Genomic DNA, 12,368 nt, shown 5'->3' on the forward strand with positions numbered 1-12,368 from the left:
TGATGGCCCTTTATAATTATGAAGGACGTGGTTTTAAAAGCATAATTCATTGGTTACTAGATATTTGCCATACATGTACACAGACTTAACAAATAACAGTTACATACACATCTAAATTACATCTCTGATATGAAAGGTAACTAAAAAATAAACAAACAAATTATAATACTAATAATAATATCCTTGATTTCAAACCAAAAAAAGTGTAAGTTTAGTGACAATTGCAAGAGGTGTTAAAGTGGGCACAGCGTAGCCGATATAAGAGATGTCATTAAGGGCCCTACCTGTTACGGCTGAGCTCACATGATGTTACATGTGATAAACGTGAAAATTTTAAAATGACGGGAGAATCAAGCACATAAATTCCATTCTGATACGTGTAACTACCCAGATTTGGGAAGTGCTTCTGATTGGTCATGCTGTGTGGGAAATTTGCTTTGAGGCACTACCCGGATCTGAATAGTGACACATCATCAGTATGGAATTTCTGCACTTGTTTCTCAGACATCACATCGCGGGGAAACCAGTGGTGGCATTGCAAAGTGTTGATTGATAGTTTTCACAGGCTGTGCATATCATGCCGTTGATACCCTTAGTATGTAAGTCCGGAGTTGACATTTTAACACCAGCAGGCCAGACCTGCAATTTATATTATAATTTATGCACTTATATTATTGGATATATCAATTTTCTTGGAAGGGGAGGGACAGAGATGAGGGTTGAAACTTGGGTATGAAGGCAATCGTCATGTAGTTGAGAATTACTGGTATTGACACAGACACCTGTGTCAGACAGTCACTTGAGTTTGGCTTGTTAAAGCAAAATGTTGACTTCATTACCATATTTTATAAACAAAGAGAAATGGGCAAATATGTTTTCTAGAATCTCAACTGGGTATCAGGAGGTGTGTGTTTGTGTGTGCTGTGTGGGGGGGAGGGGGGGACAGTCCAATCAGAGATTATGACTGGCTGTGGTCAGCGACCAGTTATCAAATATATTCCCAAAAGACAATGATAATCAAAATAATTTTCCATACAATATAGGTGTTGACGGTGTTGCTTAAACTCTAAGCCGCAGTCAAGGCTACTTTTGGCCATCCTTGAAAAAATCCCATTTTGAGCTTCCTCTTACTTGTCTCTTATAAAAATCAACCTGTAAGCAGCCAGCTTCAGTTGCAGATGCTTTTCCTACTTACTGAGGGTTTCTGCTTAAGAGAGTTTTGTTTATATTAATACCAAGTAGGGAGATACTTCAACTGTATTTGAAGCACTCTCTTCACCCTGTAGTATGGTATTGTGATAACATAACGCAAAACAATAAGCCCTTTCTCTTCACCTTTTCAGGACATACCGTAAAATTCCGAAAATAAGCCCCTCCATGTATATGCCCCTCCAAATATAAGCCCCCCAAACCTGTAAAGCAAAAAACCCCCGTTAAATCGCCCCTCCAAATACAAGCTGCCGGTAGCTTGTACTTGGAAAATTGCCCTCAAATACAAAGTAAAACAAAGCAAAAACGGTAAATTTACTTCCAACTATGAGGCTAGCCCAATTGATTTTGAAACGCGAATTTCCCTCCCTAGATACGCCTGTCCAGATATATAAGCGCCTCCAAAAATAAGCCCCGGGGCTTATTTTCGGAATTTTATGGTAAGTAGACATACATGTAATTATGTACAGCATTTCTTCCTAATCCTAGTTTAAAAATAATTAGATTAATAAATAAATCAGAGCAACTGTCTTTTTCAACACCTTTACCAGCTGGGTAAAAGAAAAGTCATAAGAAGTCAAGTGATGGTCAATAACTGGACAGTGTACAGTACTTTGTTGTCATTCTACCAGATGATTTTTCAGAGTAACTTGGGCATTGTTTTTTGTTATTGTTGTTGTTTTATGTAATTGTTTTGTTTCTGTTTTGGTGAAAGGTTGGTGAACTTGTGATTGGACAGAATGGTATCTTTTCTACTCCAGCTGTGTCTTGTATTATCCGAAAGACCAAGGCCAGAGGTTGGTTGAGTATCCACACAGTTTCCATTAATTTTTGTTGAACACAATAATAAATCAAATTACAAAATTATGGTATAATTATTGTGAAAGTCAAAAATATGAATTGTTGCTGCATTATCACTAGGGCTGTCACTAAAGGCTGGTGGCCAGCTATTTCCCCTTGTTGATCTGAGCGGGCCCCTGGCTTTTGAAATAAAACAAAAAGAAAAATAGAACCAAAGTTCTTCCTTGCTTTTCAATTTTGCTTACTAATAAGTATATGCAATTATAGCATATACTCGGCAATGAGAATCTCTAAGTTAGTGACAACTATGCTCTGGCGGTGTTGAAGGTAGTGGATGGGCCTAAGGTAAAGCTGTCGTAAATCTAAATGAGAAAAAAACATAATAATAATAATAATAATAATAGTCTTTATTTCCACACAAGATAAAAAATACATATCTTATGTTATAATATTTGAGTAAAAAGTATATATATCTAAGTTATTTACAGTAAAAAAAAAAAATTTTAAAAAAAATTTAAAAAAATCTACGCTCACATAGCTAAATTGTATTTAAAACTAGGCCCCAAATATCACAAGGTCTGGCTATCCTCACCCCTCCTACACATTTGCTCAAGGCCTGAAACTTAAACTATTAGCACTGGGGGTTGTCATGCACAAATACCCCCCACTCTTTGTGAAACCTGTGTACAACCAAATGTTTAAATTCCAGCGCATCTGTGGTTCCACAGGGGAACCAGTTGCGCATTATGTAAATCGCTTTAGTATAGATAGGCCTTTTTTATAGTCCTGTTTATTCCTTTTTTCACTCATACAGACACCAGGCATCTGGTTGCCGCCCCACCCTCCTTCCCGCAGCGATTGCTTACGTAATTATGTACTTTTGCACCTAAGCTCCTGCTCCATTCTGCCTCTGAGCTTGCCTCTTTCCATGGCTTCTCTCAACCTGAGGCGCCTAGGAGTGCAGGCTCCAGTTGTGAATTGACAACTTTGTTAAGTACTGATCCCCTATGAAATATTTTGTTTGTGCAGGTGGTATCCTGTTGACTGCAAGTCACAACCCAGGGGGGCCAGAAGGGGACTTTGGAATCAAGTACAACACAGAAAATGGAGGTACAGTCGGTGTACCGTACTTTGTGTACTCTTGTATACTGTAATTTTTTTAATGCCACGACTCTGTGATAACAAATCAAGTAAAAACTTTTCATGCCAAATGTATTCTAAAACAAGGTTACTTGAAGAATAAATAACCTTTGTAAAAAGCCAACGATTCGTGATGCCATTACTGGTTTTCCCGCAAAATGAAATCTGAGGATGTGCAGAAATTCTATGCTGAAGACGTATCAATACCCAGATCTGGGTACTGGGTAGTGCTTTTGTTAATTGGAAGCAAATTTCCTACACTGTGCGTGCAATCAAAAGCACTAACTAGATCTGGGTAGTTTCACGTCAGCAGTACGGAATTTGTGCAGTCGCTCCTCTTATTTCGCGAATGGAAACCAAACCAGTTGCATCGCGAAATATCGGCTGTTTTCTCCGTTTAAGGAATTAATTATTGATTATTTTTTTGTTGGATAGGTCCAGCGCCTGAAGCTGTTACTAATGAGATTTTTGCACGAACTGGAAAAATAACATCATACAAATTGTGCAAGGAAATCACTGTTGATCTTGATACTATTGGAAGTAACAGCTGGGAGGTAGAAGGTCATACGTTCACTGTAACTGTGCGAGATTCAGTCGAAGATTACACTCAATTGATGAAGGAAATATTTGACTTCGATTTGTTAAAGAAGTTGATTTCTGGAGATGGTGACCAACAACCTTTTAAGTTTGTTGCAAATGCTATGAATGGAGGTGGGGTTGTATTTATTTATAGAGAGCTTTAGATTCTGAGACAAGGACGACTATGAGTACGAGATTTTCTGAGTATTAAGTTGTGCTCTTGCGTGAATCAGCGACATTTTGGCGGGAAAACGCGATAGCCGTCGTCATTCTACTACGAGTTTAAGCGAGAATGTCGTAGTGGCGGGAACAAGTTAACAAATGTAAGAACTTTTATCATTTTGCTACCGGGAGAGGGCTTAACCTCCTTCAGTATATGTAACTGTACTAACGTTTTTGGTGAAAAAAAAATAATAATAAATTGAAGCTTTCTGGGGTTTCTTTTTATCGAGAACATGCGCAAAAACTTTAAGTTAAATCTCGTACTCGTACTCGTTCTCGTCCTCTAATCTAAAGGTCTCTAATTGTGAACGAGAGACAACGTTTTTTTCCGCTAACTGTAACATTTCATTTCGTTTAAAGACAGTATAAGTAACTATGGATCCTTGGAAACTTACAAAAAATGTATTATTGTAGGAAGGTAAACACGTTACATGACATACCTAAGGTTTGGTTCACACGGGCCACACGATTTTTTTCGCCGTTTGTCGAAAATTCGTGCGTTTACATGTAGGTGTCTTGTTCACACTCAACCCCCCCCCCCCCCCCCCCCCACCCCCAACCGTACGAAAATATGGATGACTAAAAAAAATGAGGTCAAACTTTAAGCCGGTGCGGTGTTAAAAACATGACCGTCCACAGTTTTGAACGGCAAAGGCTTGATCGCATAGATGCGTGGTTACTCAACTGGAAGACGCCATTTTGGATTTGCCAAAGTGGCGCTAGTAGCCTGCGTAGCAAGCGTTTATTAATTTTTTTTTTTTTTGCTCTTGTCCCAGCTTTCTAGAGGAACCTCGCGAGGAAACGCTTGCTACGCAGGCTATGGCGATGGAAAACCACTGACTAAAGTTAAAATTTAATCTTGTTTTCGTGTGAACTTAGCAAAAACATTGGACGGTTCCAGTTGAACGAAGTGTTCGGTTCAATTTTTCAGCTGGCAAAAAAAAATATGGTTAGCCTGCCAGCAAGCTCTCCATTTGGGGTAGGTGCGAGAAGTCACTCATGACCGTCACGCGGAGAGACACTACGAGAGCGAGAAACGGGGATATCCCCTCGCGCGTTCTGCCCGGATTCGCTTCGCTAGACAGGAATCAGATGAAGGAGAGCATGCGATGCTTGCGGGCCAAAAATTTGTCTGGTGCCTTGTGAGCGTTAGCCTGAGGGAAAACGAATCAGTTACCAAGGGATTAGAATGGCCCATGGATTTTTATAGGCTACCTTCGTTATAATTATTGCAGTGACTGGTCCATACCTGAAGAGAATCTTATGTCAGGAGTTAGGAGCACCGGACAGTGCCACTTTAAAATGTGAACCGAAAGAAGACTTTGGAGGTATGCAAGTAGCTTGCTTTGTAATGTGTCATCATCGTCAGTCTTTTTATGCTTTTTGTACGCATAACCAGCGATATATCAAGAAAGTAGCACGGCTACAAAACTATAATTGGGCCAGTTATTTAAAAGGTGTTAAGCCAGTGTTTAACAAAACCGCGTTCTAAGCCATTTTCCTCTGTTTACCGAACACCATTGTGAACATTCCGATGAAAGCATATGGCGAAGACTAGAAAAGCATTTGTCTTCCTAAAATAACCCACTGATGAAGAGATCTGGTGGTGCAAAGTTATTTCTATACCGCGGTCTAAGCTAGACTTCGTTTGAACAACCTATAGTTTCAGGATGAGACTAAGAGGCCCAGACCCATATTTAAGAGTCCTGTACCCTTGCCGGTTTAACAAGAAATCGAGTTAAGTTTATTATTCTTCTAACTCTCTAGTAAGCTCGTGTGTCAGGTTTTATAGACGGTGGAATGCTGCTTATTATTGGCAAAAAAACGTGTATGCATCCAAGAGACGCATAAGGCGTATGATTGGTGCATACTGTAAGGAATGTATACGTCTGAGACGCGGGACGCGCATGTAATGGATGAAAAATATGTTGCGGATAACGTTTGAAAATTGGGCGATTTTTAAGTAACTTAACGTTTCCAGCAAAATCGTGATATGCGTTTTTGCTTTTAGCTCGCAACCCTTTAATTAAAAGCGTTTTTTCTGTTTAAGCTTAATGGTATAAGATTGAACTACAACAATACATACAGGTTTATATTTCGTAGCTAAAATCTTGTTGTCTGGTTAAACCAGTATTCAACCTATTAGGGTTAGCTTTTTGCCTTGGTAATGATCTAACACTGGTAACCTTATTTGACTACTTGATTAAGTACTCGGAAACGGATTTTACCGTAAACGTGTATCCCTAAGTCATCTGATAGCTCTTGCTTAGGCTCGAAAACCATACCAGATATGGTGCCTTTGTTTACATTATGCACATGCGCGATTTCTGTAATGAAGTAAATCTGGACCGCGCCATTCTCGAAAGTAGAACGTCACACATCGAATAGGTTCTGCGTCACACTACGGTAAAGTGTGAATGAGTATTCGGACCGATGAGGAAGTGAATAAGTAGGAACGTGGACTGGAACCCAGTCACTGAGACGGAAGTAAATGTCTAGGAGTCAGCCGCTAAATCCTGCAGCAATAGGGCAATGTGTGTGAACGACTTGTTCCAGTGCCAGGCTGTTTCTGATTATGCTTTACGGGATAGCTTTTCGTGTCGACACAAAAGTTATTCGGTATAGTGTTGAAATAGCCTTAACCTTTTCACTGCCAGAGTGAAAGTTGAAGTCCCTTAAGGTAATTCTAACTTTTGAGTCTGTGGACAAAATCCTATGATGTGACCACTCAAATGAAACCTCTTCAGCAGTACTTTCACAAGGTACTATTTATTGAGTATGTAGTTGTAACTTTTGAGTCTGTGGACGGACAAAATCCTATGATTTGACCATTCAGATGAAACCTTTCTGCCTGTACTTTCAAATGGTACTATTTGTTTTCAAAATTTTACAAAACGAAATTTGGGAATTTATTTCGAACTCTGCCCTTGGCCACACTTGGCAATGAAAGGGTTAACCTCTTAGTAAAAGACTGTTTATTGATGGGTATCAAATGCATGTATTATGGTCACTTTTCTCTTAAAGGTGACCATCCAGATCCCAATCAGACGTATGCTGCTGATCTTCTCGAATTGCTTAAAGAAGGTGTCCATCAGATTGGGGCTGCCTTTGATGGAGATGGGGTAAGATATGTCTATCTTTTTCATTTGTGGCTTTAATCTCGGCATCCCAGCAGAGACAACTACAGTTTCTTAAAGTGTATTTTTTATATGACGCGACTTTTTTTTCCTGATTACGGTCCTTAGATGAATTTCATTTACAATTTGGAAGGCCCGGCTCCTCGTAAGATGGTTGAGTGTAACTCAGGATTAAGCCAAATTTTAAGCAAGGTTTCCTTGTCTAAGAACATGTAACTCGAGCTTACAAAAATTAATACTGTTGAGCCATTACTCCAAAATGCAGTAAAGATAACACAGGGGCACCCAACGAGGATATAGTTCAAAACCACTTAACATAGCAGTGTTGAACGTATTTTAGTATTTAAACGGTAGGTATAGGCATATTTTTATCCCCTAAAAACTTTTCATCTGTTGGGATTTCCTAGCTGAAAGTCTAGTGATCCGAAAATTATAGTGATCAAAACTTACCTTTTCGAAAATTTCAGCCAGGAAAAGGCTCCCGAAAATTCTAGGTGGCCTTTTTCAAGGTAAATATCAGTTTAAAATGGGTAATTATACCATTTTGTAGATGTTCGAAAATCCTAGGAGAGGCAGGCAAGCAAGAAATTTTACAACAAATGTTCCGAAAATTCTAGTTCTCAAATCGTCTTCCAAACAGGCCAAACAGATATTTTCCCGAAAATTGCCGTTGGGTGCCCCTGATAACACACAATGTTATAGTCTAAGCAATACGTAGGAAAGTTAAATACTACATAAACACACTTTTGATCCTGGATTAGCGCTAATCGGCCTTTCAAGAACGGGCCCTGAACTTTAATGTACCAGAGACCTGGAATGAGTTACGGATCAAAGAAAAGCTGATGACATCATGTGACGTCAATTGATTTCCTCAGACTTTGCTCCCGATTCTGGTCATTGCTTTGTGTTTTATGAAATGAAGCGATCAAGCTGACTGTAACGAATATATAGCGAAGTGAATGAAGATTCTGAAGATAGCTCGGGAATTTCCGTCTTACTGCCATCAAATCATTCTACGTCATACTTGTCAATTTGGCTGCGCGATAGCGCAGACATTTCTGGAGGGAAATTTGCGTGTTTTGAAGGCGAAGAAAATAGTCTCCGCAAGATTTTTTGGCTACCTTTAATTTCAGATGTATATTTTCACATTTTTTAAGAATAAAAAACGACAAATAAATCGTGTCGTGTAAACTTTAAATATTTGTGTCTTATTCTGTTGCAGGATCGTAACATGATTCTTGGGCAAAATGCTTTCTTTGTAACTCCATCAGATTCTGTTGCTGTCATCGCAGATAACGCAATGTGCATTCCATACTTTGCTAAGACTGGATTGAAAGGTGTCGCCCGCAGCATGCCCACTAGTGCAGCTATTGACAGAGTAGGACAGAAAATGAGAATTGAGTGTTTTGAAGTCCCCACCGGTAAGAAGTGGATTATTTACTCAAACTGGATCTTAAATGAACACTAGTGCTGTACTATTAGCAAGCAACGCCGAATGAAAATACCAAAGCTCGCAGAAAGGGCTTAACTCCACTTCCAGTGCTAAATTTGCCGTTCAGCCATTGGGCAAGTAGGATTTTTTAATGAGCATGCGCCGCCGTCACTGTCGGCCCGTTCTCTTTGTCATTCGTACCGTCTTAAAAGGGCCTTGAATGTTACTTAAAGCTTTTGAAAAGCACTTGAATTTTTTATTAAATCTTAAAAAAAAAATTGAAATTTCAGGTATTTCATTTCCATTTTTGCCATATTTCCTTTTCGGAGAGCCGTAGTAAACATGCGACTTCCCACCGGTGAACGTTCATGCCTCATCAAAAGTCACACATATTGAACAAATGTTAGTTTATTTCAGCCAATTTTGGCCTTGTTTTAACGTTAATAAAAGGTATAAGGTACCCACCATGGCTTTACCGTGCGACAGGGGTGTTATTTTTGCTTTCACTTGTAATTATATAGCCTAAGTCTTTAATATTTGATTTTCACATCATAGGTTGGAAATTCTTTGGGAATTTGATGGATGCTGAACGCATTTCTCTTTGTGGGGAGGAAAGTTTTGGAACAGGATCAGACCACATCCGAGAAAAGGATGGTGTCTGGGCATTCCTTGGTAAGAGTAGTACATTACTTTTATCTTGTCTATAGTGTGGTTGAATTTTATCCCTGCTTTAAACTATATTTTCACTTATTTCAAACTCATTATTATCCATCAACATACCCAGAAACAAAAGAAAGTAAAATTGAAACCAAGGACAAAAATAATTAAACCACAACATCTATTTACACCTAATTGCAAAAACGTTGTCATAGAAAAATGAAAAAATGGAAAAAGCCAAATAGGAATTAATTAGGCTAATAAGCCTAACGAATTTATTCACAGAATCCGCGTATGGACGTCGTATTTGCCTGTTGGAATTTGCTATTGTTTTAAAGCTGAAAGACAATAAAACTGAAAATTCCAGCGGGGAAATGCAACGGCTGCAAATGAATCTACCACGAGAATGTGGCTTAATTAGCCTATTAAATTCCTATTTGGCTTTTTCCTTTTGTCATTTTTCTAAGACAACGTTATTGCAATTAGGTGTACATGTATTCGTTCAGTTCAAGAAATGTCTGACCTCCATGGACTTTGGAGAGAAGTCATGAGCCATGAAAATAGTGCGTTATAGGTCAGTAATTTCGCTAGGATTTGGATACAACCTACATAAAATTGATTGATAGACTGACGCTAATAAACAGGGCAAGTTTCTACATCCTGATTATACCCACTGGAATCGTGTTCATTACAAGCAAGTTAAGGAATCCCAACTCAATCTTTTCTTTACAGTTCTTGATCTGAAATTTATATCTTACACTGTGTACTTGTACAAAAATCTTCATAGAAAAACACCTTGTTGTACGATGTTGTATGTTGCTAGACGACCGTTGGATTAGGTCTGAATGAGTTCTATGTTTCGGGTGCAATGGACTAAGTTGTAACGCTATGGGCACTAATTCAAGAATGTTATACTCGCAACTTTCTTTGCTTGCGTGACATTTTTATAAGCAAAGATAAGGCTCTTTAATTGCTTTGTTAGAAGAGGAAAATACTGAATTTAGCCGATGATCCTTTTCGATCTAAATTTTTCATGCAACACTTTAGGCGGGTTTTGTTTAGTTTTTAAACCGGCACACCTCATTCAGTAATGCCCAACGTCATGCGTTCACCTTATTTTTTGCACTCATTAATTTTGGATGATGTTAACTCCTTTTCAAATTACCTTAATGACTCTTTATCAAACAATATGCATATTTGTTTTCCAATAAATGACTTTACGTCTTTGGCGATCTTAAGCAACGAGGATGCTGTCGTCATAAATGGTAACCGGAAATGTGTTTTTTCTCTTGATGGAATGCTTTCGTATGACGAAACAAGTTTGAGAGCTTTTGTTTGTCCGATTGCAATATGACTCTATCGACTCAGACCATTGAAAAAGAAAAAAGATCAACTTCCGGTTGTGATTTTTGATGTAAGGGACGTCAACGTTTTTGTTGCTTAAACTCGGCATATGACTCGACAATATTGACGTTAAGTTAGAAAAGTGGAGTTAACCAAAGTGTGACGCGTAGGTGTGTTGATCAGTTACTAAATGAAACTTCAGCCGGGTTTGCTATGGAATTATCTAAGTTTTTCAATCAACGATTTCATTCTTCAATTCCGAGTAAAACAAACTGTACATGTGTATAAGGATTCTTCCAACAGTATAGGCCTTATGTAGTATGTAAAGCCACGCACTGCACGTTTCCTTGAGATGCCCTGCCAAAGGACGGTCGCTCCAGACGCTTCGGTTTTGAATCCTGTAACCATCACTGCCAGCTAATCTCCTCTATCACCTCAATTTTCACCAGTTGTTTGACATTTTTTATTTGTTATTTATTTGTTTTATTTATTATTATTAATTTCTTTTATATATATAATTGTAAAAGGTGAACGTGCTGAAAGGTTCGAATACTATTCTTGCCCCCTGCTACTGGGTCAAAGACAGGACTCATGTTTAGTTGTAACAAAACGAATTTTGAAAACTCAAGGTTTCTTCCCCATAGGTGCTCTTTGTTTTATCTTTTCTTCATTGTGCTTTCTGTCTAACAAACAAGATATATCTTTACTGTCCTGGAAATATCATTCTGTGACCTAGAAATAGAAAAAAAGAAAATTATGGAGTGGTTCTGTGGTACATGTACATTTGAGGCTTTTAGAAGAAATACTATTGCGTACTTTTTTTTACCTTGAAGACGCTGATTTATTTCCTTATGAACCACTGATAGTGTAAGCCTTTTAAATTTTCAATTTTAATACGACTGCATTATTTTCAGCTTGGCTTTCCATCATAGCGAGTAGAAAGATGTCTGTTCAGGACATAATGAAGGACTTCTGGAAGAAGTACGGCAGGAGCTTCTTCCTAAGGTACGGTATCTATTCGTTTATTTTTGCTTCGAGAGAATTGTTTCAAGGTACCATTTTTTTTTTCAGCATTTTAACAGACAACAGGCTCATAACCTCTGTCTCACTGACTTTTAATAAGGTTTCTAGTTCTGTTTTTGTTCTCCAAGCGAGACACCATGTCGTTGACTTGTTCTTAAAGAGCTTTGAATTATGAGATTTGTTGTAAGCGGGAATAGCTTCAGTAGTAAGCGTTCGCGTGAGGCAGTGAGCGGACAGTTGAAGCGATCAAGCGAACATAAACTAATGTCAACCCGCCAAGGTAATGAATGCGGGTTCGTCAGAGTTGTGAAAGACATTTTACTGCTTAAAAGTTATTTTTGCACCTGCAGCTCGCTTTGTTTTCTGTGAGATTTTAAATTCCTCTTCTCGTATCAAGTCGCTTTATAAGGTAAAGCTGAATACGTTCCGCTCGAGCACTTTGCCTATTTAAATAAATAGTTTTAATTAAACTGGCAGTCAAGTTATCACGTACCGCTCCAATCCCAAAAAGTGACCATACTCGTCCTCCATAATTTGCTCACTCCAACATTCAGGTGGTTAGCGGCATAAAAGAAAGTATTTTCAGGGATAGGTGTCTTCATGCCTGTTCGTGTCATGAGAATTGTGCGGGGAACAGTATGACGTTATCGACTCAGACCATTGAAAAAGAAGAAAGATCAACTTCCGGTTGTGCTTTTTGATGTAAGGGAAGTCAACCGGCGTTTTCATTACCTGAAGTCGCCATATGACCCGACAATATCAGGTTAGAAGAGCGGAGTTAACCAAAGTGTGACGCGTAGGGGGTAATTTGCTCACTCCAACAT

General features: G+C 38.6%; 1 protein-coding gene across 2 annotated transcripts in view; it reads left to right on the plus strand.

Annotated features, from left to right (window-relative positions):
* Positions 1-12,368, plus strand: part of LOC140953512 (phosphoglucomutase-1-like) — a 35,838-nt gene that overhangs the window by 1,550 nt on the left and 21,920 nt on the right. For both annotated transcript variants that reach the window (XM_073402913.1, XM_073402912.1), the window contains exons 2-9: positions 1,925-2,006; positions 3,040-3,120; positions 3,586-3,861; positions 5,187-5,279; positions 6,976-7,073; positions 8,311-8,509; positions 9,076-9,192; positions 11,436-11,526. In XM_073402913.1, the coding sequence (XP_073259014.1) occupies positions 1,925-2,006; positions 3,040-3,120; positions 3,586-3,861; positions 5,187-5,279; positions 6,976-7,073; positions 8,311-8,509; positions 9,076-9,192; positions 11,436-11,526 (1,037 nt within the window). The remainder of the gene's footprint in view (positions 1-1,924; positions 2,007-3,039; positions 3,121-3,585; positions 3,862-5,186; positions 5,280-6,975; positions 7,074-8,310; positions 8,510-9,075; positions 9,193-11,435; positions 11,527-12,368) is intronic.

The sequence above is a fragment of the Porites lutea genome, chromosome 12 (assembly GCF_958299795.1).
Source record: "Porites lutea chromosome 12, jaPorLute2.1, whole genome shotgun sequence".
NCBI lineage: Eukaryota > Metazoa > Cnidaria > Anthozoa > Scleractinia > Poritidae > Porites > Porites lutea.